General features: G+C 34.7%; 1 protein-coding gene across 19 annotated transcripts in view; it reads left to right on the top strand.

Annotated features, from left to right (window-relative positions):
- ROBO2 (roundabout guidance receptor 2) overlaps positions 1 to 16,883 on the top strand; it is a 1,378,235-nt gene that overhangs the window by 1,250,462 nt on the left and 110,890 nt on the right. For 10 of the 19 annotated variants that reach the window (XM_063630545.1, XM_063630548.1, XM_063630547.1 and 7 more), the window contains exon 7: positions 3,058 to 3,069. The exons of the other annotated variants lie outside the window; for them this stretch is intronic. In XM_063630545.1, the coding sequence (XP_063486615.1) occupies positions 3,058 to 3,069 (12 nt within the window). The remainder of the gene's footprint in view (positions 1 to 3,057; positions 3,070 to 16,883) is intronic. 19 annotated transcript variants of the gene reach the window in all.

The following is a 16,883-nucleotide window of genomic DNA, read 5'->3' as shown; positions in this document are numbered from 1 at the left end:
CACGCTACGTGGATGACTTCACACGTTTGTCGTATGTTTGCTAGGCAGCTTATTGCAAAAACAATTCACTAGACCAAATTATCCCCAAAGTTTTCTTTTTCTTTTTTTTCTAAAGTAAATGGAAAAAAATAATAAACAACCAACCAATAAATGTTCCATTCGGAAAGTATTTGCTGACTAAACAAATGGTGAGAAAACGTGAGGAGTTGTTTGTAGAAGCAGCAGGATTTCTTTTATACTTGAATGCTTGGATGAGTGAGACTTGAAGTGGTCTGTTTGCTTTAAGACCTTTCCCAGCTAATTGTTTTCATAATTTGCTGAAAGTTTCAGGCTTAACATTTCATTTAACAAAGTGTGCTCCTCATGCGGGGATGTTTGAAGCTAACTTACAAAACTAATAGAAAGCATTGTTTGTTTTCATTTTCAATAGGGTTTTTTTTAAAATCAGCAAACCTTAAATGGCCTCTCCCCTAATCTGTATCCTGTAGATGGATTAGAGTGGTTATTCTTTGTGGTATGTATTTATCACCTCTCTAAGACTGAAACCTCAAAAACTGGGTTAAAAAAAATCTCCTTAATACAATATAATGTAGAGTAAAATACTGTTCAAAAACATTTATTTTTTGCCATTAGGAAAATCATTTGGGTTTTCTCACGCTAAGAGATTAACAGGAAAAAAAAAGACAACACTCTTATCTACGACTTATTTTTTTTTCTTTGCTAATTTTTCTATGCACATAAATGAAATGTGCAGCCTTTCTTTGGATTGTTTTATTAGAACAGGGTCAACTGACCCAAGAGGCCATGTCCATTTTCATCCATTTAATGCAGAGACACAGTTGAGTTTAATTTGCTGATTTTGAAAACATCCACCTGCTGTTTTTTTTCAAGATGAAATGTTGCTAATGTAACAAGGACAAAAAAATGTATTGTGATGTTTCTGCTAAAATTTTATCATAACATTCACATTAGCCAATTGGGGAAAAGGTAAGGGAGTTTATTGTCAAAATTTGAAACAGATCTACTCAGTTATCTCCCATTTCAAAAATACGCTTTTTAAAAAAAAATACAAAAATTGAGGTTGAACATCAAGAAGCTCCTTTTGCTGACTTGGCAAATGTAAAATTAGGAGGAAATAAAGCCAGTCAACAACAAACCTCCTAGCATTTTCATTCTAATCAAATAATTTATTATTAATAAAAATTTTTAAATGGCTTAAAAATGACAACACAAACTGCGTATTTGTAAGCACATTTTACCCATTTTTAAATTTTTTAATTTGCTTTGCATAAAGATCTCATTGGAAAAATCATATTGTTTCTAGAGCATTAACGCCTTAATTCTTTTGGAATTATTCTATACTAAAATAAAACAGAAATACATTTTATTTGTTTAAAACATGATTTCTCACCACAGTTTCTTTTTTTTTCTTTTGTCAATATCCTACACTCAAAATGCCTTTTTATTTCTGAAGGAAACATGTTTTAAATTCAGCTTGAGATGGCAAGCTGAAAAGTAGCAAATTCAAAGATGAAAAACAAAGTTCTTTTTCTACTGGACTTTGCCAATGCAAAATTAAGACAAACTTCATCTGTTAGAATAAGCCACAACTTCACATTGTTAGTCTGTTATCTCTTTTTGATAGTTAGTCTTGTATTCTACTCCCCACTCCCCTGCAAAAAGAAAGAAATTATGGTACATTGGGTAACTTACTCCTCTTTTCCTCTGGCTATAGCAAGCACACCCTATATGTTAGGACACATTAGGGTTCCACTAAACCAGGCTTTTCATACCACTGCTACAGTTGCCTTATTGCCTAATGGCTGAAGCTTCCCTGTTTTAATTTTGAATAATATTATAAGACCGTGGCTCTCATGGAGACAACTACGTTCTTATTTTTATGGATTGCACAAAGCTAGTATTATAATGTATCTGTTAAGTGAATATGTATAAATATGTTTTCAATGGCTCTTCCTATCTTGCCATGCCCAAAGAGCCATCATCAACACAAAACTATTGGTATGTTCCAGAGTCACATTACGTATGCACTAGAGCTGTATCCACTGAGATATGGGCGAAACACTGTTGAAAAAATTCTATTTCTAATGTTGGATTTCATGAAATTTCATATACTACTAAGCATATTGTTTCTTCATTTGGATAATGGGATCACATGTTTTACAATATTTGTCTATTGCTTTTGTATAAAATGGTTTACCATCTAAACCGATAGAGTGTTATTCTTTTTAAACAAAGGATTATGAAGCCCATGTGTATCTCCTACAATTTATTTGCATTAATAACAGGGGCAGCCTATTACCACTGATTTTAGTGATTGAAAGTTATGGTATAATAAAAAAATGACAATTTGTTGAAGCAGCAGTTTGAAAGCCGTTCTCAGTGTGAACAAGAATCAGCTTGTCAGTCATTGCCTCCTGCCCTCTGCCAAAAGAAGAAGGCTTAACCGTAGTGAGGGAGCTACTGAGTTGAAATCTCTAAGCATGTCCCAACCTATTTGTTATATTTTCATCCACCCTGTCCATGGATGAAAAGTGATGTGATCTTAACTTATTACTGACTGAAAAGCAGCGTCAGGGGCTTTTCTGCAGTCCTTGTAATGGTTCTGACTAACCATGCTTAAAATCCAATCGCTATTTAAATCAGACAGCGAGGCCTTCTTTTATTGACATGACATTTGCTAGTCTGTGACTTGAATAGTTATATTCATCAGGTTTTTAACTTTGGGGTAACACAAGGCTGTTTAACTCAAGATCTTTGAAATAATAACTGTAGAAAGTGATGATGATAAGACTTTACCTAAAATATCTCTCAAATTGCTTACAGTCAGTCCTCAAAGTAATTATTTTCCTAGAATTATATTTATAACTCTCAACTTTATCAGACTCAGACATCTTGGTCATACTTGAATTGTGAGACTAGAAGTCACTCTATTGTCCATACTTAAATGTAACATTACACATCATGCATTCTGATAATTTTTCTTTCTTTTTTTAATTTCTTTTTTATGTTCTCACCACACCATTGTAATGTCTACAGCTCGCCCTGTTGGTAAGTAGCCATCCTTCTATCCACTAAGCATGGCTTTGCACAGTGCTTCATAACTCATGCATAGTAAGATTTGACAGAATGAAATATATTTATTTTACCCATGTTAAAATAATACTTGAGACTGTCTGCTGTAAAAGTTGCTCCTGTTTTTTTTAATCACTTTGATAAACAATTTTGTAGTGACTTTTGCTACATAGCAATAAGTAGGTAACAATTTTTATGTAAGCGAATAAGTGAATGATTGATGTTTATGAACTGCCAGCTTTTCTTATAGGAGAAAAATATAGTGTATTAGGATACAATAAGGAAGCATTGCTCTCCTTTTTTGTATGTATAAAATAATCAATTATTAGTTACGTTTGATGTTAAGATAAAAAGTTATGAACTAAATTAAAAAATTCTACGACTTCATACACTTCTTTTAAGTTACTCCGAATCCCAGTATTTTAGGGATATTTTTAGCTGCTGCATATTTATTGCCTGCATGCCTATTTAAACAAAATTAAGTAAAATGCTTTAAGTAGATGCTTACCCTAAGTGGGGGAGGGAGAGTGGAGCTGTGTTCTTTGGCATGAAAACTTAGTGTTTGTGGTTTGATATATCTTATTTTTCATGTGGCTTTGTGAAATCGAAGTAAGTTAACAGCTTGCTTTTGCAGATATTTAAGTGGTAATTATTTGTAAACATTTGGAAGATAAAATTTTTCAATTCATTGACTTAGTAAACTTTCTGCATCTCTTTTAAGCTTAAGTTTAATTCACCAATAACTATGTTTAAATAAATTTTGGTAATTGTGTTACATGTAAATGAATAGATGGATGCATAAATGGATGGATGAAAGAGTGAACAAATTTAGTACACTGCTTCTTTAATATACCAAAAGGTACTTTAATAACAACTTATTCAATTTTGAGGGCTTTATAAATTGTCCATCTAGCTTCAAAAGCTTTCTTCATGTACCGGCTGGACATTATTGACACCTGATATCTATGTTGGTTCAGACTCACACATTCTTCCCCCCTCGGTTGAAACAGTCATGGACTTTGTTGCTAGACAGTATGTTTTCACATTGTCAGCAAACACGGTAAATATACTTTGGTTTCCCAATCTGACTTTCTGATCTGGTGTTTCTGAGCAATACTCCCTTTTGATTAATAATTTAATATCCCTTATCCTCAGTGACCCCCTCTATAAAATGGAGAGAATAGTACTGACTTATCAAAGCTGTTGCAGGAGGGGACTGAGTTTAGGATTGATTTTATATGTGAAAGGCATTCTGTATGCCAATGTTGGTAGCTATTGTATGCCTAGTTTCTGAGGCATTACTTCACATTTTAGTATTTTTGAAATAAAGCTATGGCTCACAATTAATTGAAACATAAACTGCAGGGTGTTTTTTGAAACTGATGATCGATTGTGGTGTGTACAATTGGTGTTTGAAAATTGAAGAATATATTGTAATAATTTTTAAGTCTTATTTTCTTGTATTTGTAAGGATTCCTATTAATGATAATTTTATGTGTCTTTTGAATGACACACAAAATTAAGAAAAGAATGAGAAAGAATAAGATGACGCAGCAATAGACAAAGAAAGAGCTGATGGTAGAATACAGGACCACTCTGTCAGATTTCTTTTTCTCAACATCTGTGAGCTAGTTTTCAGGTTCAGAAATTCACTCATTTATGTGTCAAATGAGAAAGCATGTTATCACATATAATAAAATAAAATAAGTGGAAAGATTTATATATAAATTATATATAACAATGTTATAGATTATATATATAATAAAATATATGAAATGGAAAGATTGAGAACAATCTGACACTTTTTCAGATGACTGTGGAATACAAAAACTTTGCAACCTTATTTAGAAGTTTTTTAAAGATATTAAGCATTACAGTATTTATAGGAGATGTGAAAATAGATGAATGATTGAAAACATTTCTCAAAAGAAAGGATGACAGTAGTTATTAAAAAATACAGGTTGGTTTTGCATTGGCAGCAGTTGTACTTATAACCTAATGACTTTTCAAATGAAAAGGAAAAATCACATTTAAGTTACAGATCTTTGTACACAGAAACCTCATGCCAATATACCATGACCACTTGATTTATATTATAGAATAGTATGTTAATAATTTCCAATATATTTAAAATCTTTAAATGTAGGAAAAAGTACATTGATTTCAAAATGTGATATACACAGAGTATTGAGATGTATCTGTCATCTGCAAGATGTTTCAAAAGTTATTTTCATTTTTTGTTCCTGTTTGAAATGATTTCTTAAATTCCCATTGGACTGGAACTAAAGAAAAGCTTCTTGACACGTTGTACTTTATTCTGAGGAAGTCTGTCATTTCATAAATCTATCTCAAATGACTTACGACAATGTTCAGAAATATAAAGAACTATACTTTAAACTTGACAACTACTATTAATTTTAAAAACTGATTGTTGGATATGTTTTAATTGGATTTCCAAAGAAGAGACTTAATAAGGCAATTAGCCTCATTTTTTTTTGTATCTATTTCTTACATCAATTTTAATTCAAGAACATAGATATCTGAACATTTATTGTATGGTCAAAAAGTATAAGCCAAGTAACATAATGATTACATATTAAAATCATAGAAAAGCTACATTATTATTTATATTTATTAATGCACTAAAAAGCACGTTTTTCAACTTTGGAGCTCTTAGCAATAGCATAAAGGACATTCTGCAAGGTAGAGGCCACAGAAAGGGGAGAAAAAACAGCTTGTAGTTCCAGTATAAATTAGGTGAAGAAATACGTGCCCAGTATATAACATTTAGAGAAAATTCAGATCATAGTTTCTGCCTAGAGCTTTTGAATGAAAATTAGAAATCATTGCAGATTCTGGAATACTTAGAGATTCAGAAACCCTCACTACATTACGCACTGGATGAAACTTTTGATGGTCTGTGTAGAAAGCCCCCTTTAGAAATCATTACAAACCCCCAAACTGAGAATTTTGTCTAAATGGATGACTCTTACGCGATGCATTTGCGTTAAAAAATTTGCAACTCTATGCAGTCACAGTTGGAATAAACACCTCTGGCCTGTATTTAGAGTTTTCCTCTAGGTGTACTTAGAGGATGCCCCAGTGTGGGAGGTATTACTGAAAGCAGACATTCATGTACTTGCCAATAGAGGAAAGTGTTTTACAGATTTCACTTGCTCATCTGCAATGTCACCAATGGGTCAAAAAGAGCTCTTTAATCTAATGTTCATATTTGCTGGTTGCCACAAAATCTAGGCAACTATCACTTTAATAATTAAAAATCCACAAGCCCTTCCTGTGGTTTTGACGTTTTACTATTCCAAAGGCATTCTTTATATGAAAAGAAAAGTACATCGTAGGATGCAGTTAACTATGAATGCTGAAATATTCATTTGTTTATTTGGAAAACTCTTCTGATGAGGAAACTGACAGAAGAAAATGGTCTAAATAGGGATAAATATCTTGCTTCCTATACCCATCTGTCTTATTTTTCTATTGGAAGCTTCTCCCGAGCTTAAAAATAAAAAAGAACATCTATTTTGGAGATGGGCACCACATTTTTTCCCAGCAGCAACTCAAAACATGAGTAATTTGGAAAGGAACTGTCGAATCTACCAGCTGCCTTGCTTACGGAGCCGTCCTGCTCTGTTTGGTGACTTGTATACCATATGCTAGATGCTGATTGCCTGGAGTGTAAAACTGAAAGCTGAGTACTTCACGTGAAACTTGTTTAAAATATCAAAAACAAACTGACAATTCACAACTCGATGGAAACTCCTAAGTATTTTCTAACTTAGTGACCCAAAAGTATGCTTCCTTTTGATGGAAGAATGTAATTGGCCACACAAGAATTTAGAAGTAATAAGAAGTACACGTTTTTTGGCAAAATTCACCATTTAAAAATTATTTTTTTAAAAGAAGCAGCCACTACTCTAAACAGAAATCTATAGGGACATTTTTTTTAATGTTTCAACTGCTTAACCACAGTAATCAAATATACTATTTTAGAGAGTTCTGTTTTATGACTTGAAGCAAAGTTTTGTTAAAGCATGTTCGAAAGCAGTTTATTCTGAGGCCACCAAGAAGTCCAAAAAAAAAAAAAAAAAGGTTTGTGATTGAAAAATTCATTCAGCATGAATTATAAATCTAACATTACTTAAAGAATAATGTAACAGATATTTTGATACCGCCATCTCCCACCCCAACTTGAAATTTGGAAAATATAATGTGCTGTACATAATTGGATATTGGAAAATCACAGTTTTTTAAAATAAGAAAACTTAAAGGTATTATGTATGAACCTTTTCATGTTGGATGCACTTTTTGCAAAAGATGTTCTAAGTGTACCTTGAAAGGAGACCTAGAATTTTGTTTCTTGCATCCCTTTTCTTTGGACAAGCTGTTACCCCATGACCTGAGGTAATCGTCTCCCTCCCGACAGCTCTTAATGTGTCCTGCACCTGGCACTAATTAGCTACTTTATGCAGAGTCCCATTTACTTATTATTAAGCATCAGGTTTTCCGTTGCTCCATATGTTTTGATTAAATGGTAAGTTTTAAAAAGGCATTCTGTTTTATCTTCTGTATTCCAACCGAGTTTCCATAATGTGAAACGTTTAAAATATCTTAAGCTAATGTTCATTTCTAAAGTGAAACACAAGCGCGGATTACTTCTCAGGCTGAGCTGGTTCTAGCCTTCTGTACTTGACAATGTCTGTCCATTGAACAGGAGGAGAGGCCGGGTCTTAAATTACTCTCACACTTCTTTTTGTTTGTTTGTTTGTTTTCCTCTCAGAACTTGGTAAAAATGTTCTGTTGTCTTGGTGTTGCATGGTATTATAGTGTAGTCTGAAACTTACAAAAAATGTATTTTTTTCTGGGCTGGGATGTTCTTTTACATATGAATATGCACGCAGTCCCTTCTTTCAAGTAACTTTGCTCAGTTATATCTTGGTAATGACCATCCTGTATGTAATATTTCTAGGACGCAACAAGCCACTTGAATCTGCCAGATCTATGCTTTAACTTGCTTTATTTCAATAACCTTTTCTTCTGTTCTATATTTGAATATTATTTTCCGTTTTACCTTCTCATTTCTTCAAATACGTTAGTTATATTGGCTTTTCTTAGTCTCAATTTCACATTTATCAACTTCTCTATAATAATTTCAATCATTTTTATTTCATATTGTATGATTTCTCAATGACAATATACTGCGTCTCTAACTTTTAAAATTGCAATCATTATGTATTTATTTCTAAAATATATTCTAATTTTTTGTTTTTTGTTATTGTTAAGCTCTAATATAAAATTCTTTATCTTTACTTGTCTTTTAGCCTTTGTAGCCCTTTTTTAGTTTTTAAAAGAGAGATTTCATTGTATATAATTTCATTTAAACTATGCCTAAGTATTTATTTTAAATTATTTCTGTGTTTCTTTGAGTAATTCTTGGAAGACACAGTTTCTTTATCTCTCTTTAATTAATTATGTTCCTTTTCTGTCATGAATTAAATAAGTAATTAGTTAATATACAAGTTTTTGTTAAATTTTGTTTTGCATAGTTTCTGTTTTGGTTCCTGATTATTCATTTTCTGGTTAGCTCTGAAGACTAGAGTTTGCATATTTGGAGAAGAGAAAATGTGAGGTAGCAGGGTAATTCAATAACCCCTATTTAGAATGCTGTTTTCAATATCTTACTAAAAACATACTATTTTCTTCTCAGTATTGTACTAGGCCTGGTGAAAGAGAATCACCCTTTTTAAGTTATGAGCTGTGTGCATTTTCCTATAAAACTCTCTCCGCATCTTCCTTTATACTCTCTGCTTCATAATAAGGATGGTTTTCAAGTGTGTCGGTTTTCTATCGTTGCATAGAAATGACCACACGTTGAGCAGTTTAAAACAATGTCATTCTCTAGTTCCAAAACGCAGGCAGTTTCAACAGGGTTTTCTCCTAAGGGTTTCACAGACCAAAATCAAGATATTGGCCAGGTTGCACTCTCCTCCAGAGACTCTCCAGAATAATCCACTTCAAAGTTCCTTGTGGTGTTTTTTGGAATCTGGTTCCTTGTGGTTGTAGGACTGAAGTTCCCATTTCCTTGGCTGTTAGACAGGGTGACTCACTGTGTTAAGTGGCTGCTCTTCAGCCTTCGCACATCGCTGCCCCCACAGCCTTCATAGCCAGCGGGGGCACCCTGAATTCCTCATGTGCTTTGCTTTGTAGCTCTCTGAGGCCTCTTTCTGATTTAAAGATCCAGAGTATTAAGTAAGGCCCAGCTGATGAATCTACCCGTTCTAAGGTCAACTGATTAGTAACCTTAAGTATATCTCAAAATATTTTTTGTAACCTCATATAATCATGAAAGTATTTCCAGGAAGGTCATGCCTGAGGTCATGGGGCCTCAGAATTCTGCCAACTACAGTAGGCTTTTTTTTTTCCTTTCTGTCAATACTTCTTTCTCTGCTTTCTGAATTTTAGCTTATTTTCTACAGTTATGTCTCATATTTCCCATGTCTCACTCTTGACTTTAAGTATCATTTTTTCCATAAAAGGATCATGGGATGGGCTCTTACAATGATGTTAGATAATTTTTGCACAACTGGTATGGATAAAGGATTAAGGCTAGTTATGTTGGTGTCCATTGTGCCTCCTCAGTTTTCTTCAGACTTTGCTGTATTTGGAAGGGGTACTTCATAATTTGTGGTTTTGGGGCTATGGTAGTTTTTTCTTATTATTCATTTCTTTTGTTGTACTCAATATAGGAAAGTGAAGCAATATAAGCCTTTACTCAATTATCTTAACCTAAGCAGCAAAAAGTTTGAATAGTCATTATTTTTGGAGTCTATTCAAATAAGAATAAAATAAATATTAAGTATTTTTAATTAGTACTTAAAATTAAAGTACTATAAATATTAAATATCAGAATAATGTAAATACTTAGGCCCAAAACAGTATGAGGAGATTAGTATTAAGAAGTTTCACTAGCTGTGTCCAGAAAAAATCACATTAATGTTTGAATTATGTATTCGAAGAAAGTCAGAATTTTCATAAGTTGCTGCACTTTGTAGACAGAGATGTCATGGTATGACATCCTGCATGTCATATCCTGCAAAATATATCCTATGATATGTGTTACACCTAAATATGCATGATATTTGAATTGCTACACTACTTACTTAAACATTAAATGTCACTCAAGGGAATAGTACATAATTAGATTTATTAAAAATATATAAGCTAGCAAACTATATTACATTTTGATTTCAAATATATCTGAATGCCTTTTAAAATCTCACTTATGGCAACTATTGCTTTCTAGATTTACTGAAGATATTATTTTCATCTCCCCTACAAAACTATTAGCTCTTTGTCAGTAAATACATCGTTATATTTATCTTTCTGCCTCCTCTAGGTCTAGCATAACACTTACATGTGGTGGGGGCACACAAATGTTGGTGCAGTTAATTGATACACGCATATGCATACATAGGTAATACTTGCCTAGAAAATGTTTATGCAAGCAGCTTTAAATAGTGCTATAAAAAGATTAAGCAACATTAATGGTAACAGGCCAATCACATATTCCCCATTCTGCTGGTAGGAGATAAAATACAACAGAAAGAAGGCACTAATGAGCTAGGATGGTGACTTACTAAGCGTGTAATTAATGTTATTAAGAAACATTGCAGTTGCATATTAAAATTCCGTTAACTAAGCAACCCTTCAGCATCAGTACATTTGTTCCTTGGTTTCAAGTTTTTCTTTTTCTTTTTTTTTTCTGATTGGCATCTTCATGCAATCTTTCTCTAAAAAATGAGATAATGGGATGTGATCAGCCCTCGTGGTTTAGCTGGAGTGCTGACATGACACTTCTGGCAAGTTGACAGGTTAAGTGAGTGAAGATGGATATCTTGTTTTAAGCTATAGTTTCCCTCTCTTTACTCGCACACTTACAACTCATTCTACCCCAGATATGAGAAGTCAAGTTTTCCCAATTTAGGAATTTAAGATCTTGAAAGAAGTTTCTCACCACTTTAAGCTAGTCTTCTTCTGCTGGTCAAAAATGAGATCATTTCTTTACAAACAAAGAGTTAATTTCTCTAATAATGAATTAGCTTTAAGTTAATAGCACTTTTTGTTTCATATTAAGAGTCCCTTAAAGAAAACAAAATTTTATTGTTTTATTTTTAGTATTTTAATTATAAAGGCAGGTAGAAAAGCAAAGCTACATACCCACTGGTAAAGTACAGAATAATACGGGACAATGGAATTTTAAAGTTCAGAACTTGTTTAATATTTTGACAGATTTTGCTAGGGATCTCTCGATTTATACCTATGTATAATTTAAAAGTTCTATGGAAGTTGCATGGCGAATCTCATAATGATTTCCATAGTTACGTGATTTCCTGTACTTACCTATAATTAAGGAAATCTATTTTAGTAATCTGAAATATAATAAAGTTTAAAATTACCTGCAAATGTACCCACCTTATTTACAGTGTGAGTAAACTATTACTATTGATTGCAATGTAGAAATATTTAATATGATTATAGAATTAGAGTGGACTTGCTAAGCCCAGTAAGGCCATTTAGATGAAAAAATACATGGTTCCACCCCCACAATCCCTCAGTTTAATTTCTGAAACTTGAACTATGAGCCAGTTCCTAGTCGAACTATATTACCTGCCCCAGGCCTTCAAATACCTAAGCTGACTCAAGGAGCACACCCATCTAGACTGCCACAGGCAACAAAGAGGCAGGTGGGGGGATGGTGCCTTGGAGCAGTGTGCGAAACTCCTGTCTCTTACGCACTGCCTGTGTTTTCCCCTCTGCGAGGAACACTCTCCCACCCTTCCTTCCTTTCCAACTGAATCTAAAAGGACAAATCAAATTTGTTTCTCTCTCTCTTTCCCCCTCTCTCTTTTATTCTTTTCTCTCTCCTTCTTTTCTTCTCCCTCTCTCCCTCCATCTCTTTCCTCTTTTTCTTCCTCTCTCTCTCTTTCTCTCTCTCTGGTTTTTCCAGCTGTAGAAGGCCAACTGAGTCAAGTTACTCTTTTGCTTAGTATGTATTGTGTTACAACCTTCATTGTATTGTAACATGTCACAACACAATTGTAACATGTGTTGTAATATGCTTGAATGTTTCCAGGAATGTCTCTAATGCTAGGAGGTGACTTCCACAGGACAGAGATCTTACTACCCTCTGACAGAAAATAAAACCACTAATGTTGTTTAAAAATAATTGAATAGTAGTATGAATTGAGTTGCCATGCAACATCTGAATTCATTTTTGTAGAACTTTATTACTGTGGTACGTTCCAGTAATATTTTGCCTTCAAAAACAAAAATATAAGTGTTAAGGCACTGGCCCAAGTATAAAATGGCTATATGCTTATAGATGTTCATCATAACACTGTTTTTGTGTGCCTGCTTATGAGATCTAAAAATGCAAGACGTTTTGAACTGAGTTAACTCTTTTCAGAAGCATTCTTTCCATTCTAGATTATTGTAGAATTATTTCATTTTGATATTTACATTGTGGCATTTCAGGCAGGAGCACATTATGTGTGACTCTAAATGAAAGCAAATGGTTTGAACCACTTTCACAAAACATATACATATTTTGGGGGGGGTGTGTATTACACTTACCAAATAAATTCAATGCCTTTGGCCCTCCTTGGAATTGCCTTTACAGTTGCAACACATGGCAATTCAGAAGCCACTTCTGTTATTTTGTAGTCATACTATGTAATTATTGGCTGACTTCACTGCCTTTTTAAGCAATCAGGTTTTGAATAATTGAGGGTTTTTTGGGGGGAGGAGGTTCTGATATTATGTGAACCCTCCAAAATTAATCTCACAATCAATAAATTCCAAGATTGTTTCCAAACTGTAGAGTAATAGCTGCATAATAGTAACATGTTTTACTCATATAATGAATGAATGTAATTTGTATGTATATGTGAGTCCTCTCCTGAGTGTAGAGTAGATATGAAGTCTAAATAGATGAAGAATCTAAGGATTATGATTCATGGTAGTCATTCTATTCTCTGATTTTTTTTTCATATTTGTGAGAGCAGTAAATCATTTAGTGCTTTTCCTTTTCATTTTGACATTGAAGAAGCACATATACATATATATGATTATTGTTGAAAGAAAAGGTATTATTGTATTAGTCTGTTCCCATGATGCTAATAAGGACATACCCAAGACTGGGTAATGTATAAGGAAAAGAGGTTTAATCGTCTCATAGCTCCACATGGCTGGGGAGGCCTCACAATCATGGCGGAAGAGCAAGGAGCATCTTAAATGGCGGCGGCAGGAGAGCCCTTTGTGGGGGAGCTCTCCTTTCTAAAACCATCAGATCTTGTGAGACTTCCTCAGTATCACAAGAACAGCAGGGTAAAGACCCTGCCCCATGATTCAGTTACCTCCCACTGGGTCCCTCCCAAGACACGTGGGAATTGTGGGAAGTGCAATTCAAGATGAGATTTGGGTGGGGACACAGCCAAGCCATATTAGGTATAGACATTGGTATTTTACTATGGAATAAGGATTTTTATCATTAGCTACAAGTGAGGAGCTGGTGGCAAAGAAAGTGTATCACTCGTCTAAAGGATTTATTGCCATGGACTCAATAAAAAACAAAACAAAGTAGTTGATTAGAAAAGTAGGTAATTTAGCAATTTGATCTTTTTTTTTTTTTTTGAAATGGAGGCTCGCTGTCTCCCAGGCTGGAGTGCAGTGGTGCGATCTTGGCTCACTGCAAGCTCCGCCTCCCGGGTTCACGCCATTCTCCTGCCTCAGCCTCTCCGAGTAGCTGGGACTACAGGTGCCGCCACCACGCCCGGCTAATTTTTTGTATTTTTAGTAGAGACGGGGTTTCACTGTGGTCTCGATCTCCTGACCTCGTGATCCGCCCCCCTTGGCCTCCCAAAGTGCTGGGATTACAGGCGTGAGCCACTGCGCCCAGCCAATCATTTACATTTCTTGGAAACAGTGACAAATGAGTAAAATGTGGTTAAGTAGTCTTTATAAAAGTGATTATTTTAAATCCTATATTTCTAATTTATATTTTCTATTATAAATACATTGCTTCCTCTGAGATGAATTATGTCTTAATAAGCTTCAAATCAAACATTTCCATGGCAGTGTGTGTGCATTTCCAATATTATTAACAGAAAATCTTTTGAAATCAAATGAAGTATTATATAGTAAAAATTAAATAAAATTAAATAAGTTGAAGAAACAATCATGTATCAATTAGAACCCAACCTGAGTTGAGTATAAATTGAGTAAACATTTATTTCTTACTACTGGTCTATATTGCATTGCAAAGAAACGATTTCTCACTATCTGTTTCTTGTTGGTGGAGGCAAGCCTATTAACTAATTTTTCCAGAAACTTTTTTATTTTTTTTCTTCTTTTTGGAGACGGAGGCTTGCTCTGTGGCCCAGGCTGGAGTGCAGTGGCACAATCTCGGCTCACTGCAAGCTCCGCCTCCTGGGTTCCCGCCATTCTCCTGCCTCAGCCTCCGGAGTAGCTGGGACTACAGGCGCCGCCACCGCGCCCGGCTAATTTCTTTTGTATTTTAGTGGAGACGAGGTTTCACCACTTTGCCCAGGCTGGTCTCAAACTCCTTAGCTCAGGCAGTCCACCCGCCTCGGCCTCCCAAAGTGCTAGGATTACAGGCGTGAGCCACCGTGCCTGGCCTTTTGCAGGAACTTTTAAAACCCATTGTTACACAATGTCTTTATTTGTCTATAGTGCTTTTGTTACTCTGGAATGTTGGCTACTCATTTATAGTCTTTGGGTCATAAATTTTCAACGTGGTGTAGGAGCATTCTCTACAAGAGGGCCCAGAATCGGTTAGATTTGTATTCAGGTAACATATTTGAAACAACACATATCAGAATCGATTAGTTTCTTTTCAAATCACATATATATTTTTTTCAAACACCATATTTACTATTACAATGGTAAGTCACTGTCACCGGTGGGTATGTGTACAGGTATAATGGAATAGGTATAATAATACAGATATATTATTCCTTAGGTATAATGAGGTGGAAAAAATATTGAGTATTTGCTTTAGATCAAGGATTCTATTCTTTTTAAAATGTACTATTCCGAGGCATTCATTTAGTGTTCACTGTTTTGGGCTTTTCTAGGTGAAAAAAATACACCATTTATATGCTAAATAGTAGACAGCACCCCATACCAGTAAAATCTTCAAACTGAACTGAGGAAGTCAGACACACAGGCTGGGGAAAAATAGAGAAGGCAATGCAAGCAAGAGCAAGTACCTTAAATTGGAAAGAACACAAGACAAGCACAAGGTCAGAGATTGTTCAGGTTAATCATTGTTGACAAAGAGGACCAGAGGATAATTGATATCAGGATGGGTTAACCACAAGACCAAGCAAATAAATACCAGTGACTGAAAGTAGACTGCTCTGCTGAAATGCTGGAGCTAGTTTGGGGACAAATGAGTGTCAGGATTGGAAAATCTTAGCTCAGCTGATGGAAGCCAGAATGAATAATTTGCAAGCATTGCTATGGTAAGTATTGTAGGGTTTCACTGTGATGCAATGAAAAGCGCTATAGGTTTATGAATAAAGACTGACTTGAAGAAAGTGTGCTTAAGAAAGGTTATACTTACAGGTAGTATAGAAAGAGAAAGGTAATGGGTTTTATGCTACCATAATAATAAAAACAATTATTCAGGAAAAAACATAATGGTATTATTTTTCAAATCTTTATAGGGTATTGGAAATTATAGTATTAAAGTTCTATCATTCTTCTTCGTATTAGATATGACACATTTTTAGTTAATCAGATCTTGGTTCGAAGGGAACCAAATTAATCTGGCATCTCAGTGTTTAAGAGTTCCTACTGTGGCATTGGAATAAACCAGAAGTCAAACCTGTCCTGAAATCTAATTTAACTTTAAGAAAGCTGTGTTTCTTGCATGTTGTCACTTATAAGTGGAAGCTGAACAATGTGAACACATAGGCACAGGGAGGGGCACAATGCACACTGGGGCCAGTCGGGGGCAGTGGGGGCGCGCAGGGGGTGGGAGAGCATCAGGGAAAATAGCTAATGCATGCTGCGGTTAATACCGAGGTGAGGGGTTGGTAGGTGCAGCAGTTCATCATGGCACACGTTTACCTATGTAACAAACCTGCACATCCTGCACACGCACAGTGGAACTTAAGAAAATAAAATAAATTAACAAAGCTGTGTTACTTATGCCCTGCATAAGATTCAGCTTACTGGTTTTACATCATTATGATAGTAGTTGAAACATAAGGCTTTTCAAATATTAATTGAGGTAATGCCTGTGGAGGGTTTAACACAAACTCTGGCACATAATAAGCACTCAATTAATGCTAATTATTGCCATTCTACTACACAGTTTGTGACTAAGTGAAATTTTAACTCAAGCAAATGATGGAAGAGAATGCTTCTTAAATGTGCTTATAGGATATATTAGTATTTAACAAGCAAATATATTAAATAGCAAAAAAATTCTACTTGAGTTTGTCAAAAAATTCGAAATGGCTACTATAGAATTAAAAGTTTATTCATTCAGGCATAAATTATATCCAAAGAAAAAGAGTGGCCGAGCATGCCTGTACTCACCCTATGCCACATATGAATGTACGTAGCTGTTGCATGACTCTCTCCATGCTAATGCCTGCCATAGGAAGTCATATTGTCCTGTTGAAACAACTCTGAACATGATGTGATTAACCTTTAGGGTCCCCCATCCCCTCATCTCAAAGCCC

Source organism: Symphalangus syndactylus, chromosome 21 (assembly GCF_028878055.3).
Source record: "Symphalangus syndactylus isolate Jambi chromosome 21, NHGRI_mSymSyn1-v2.1_pri, whole genome shotgun sequence".
NCBI lineage: Eukaryota > Metazoa > Chordata > Mammalia > Primates > Hylobatidae > Symphalangus > Symphalangus syndactylus.
Note: the sequence above shows the minus strand (reverse complement) of the source record. Positions and strands in the feature narration are given on the sequence as shown.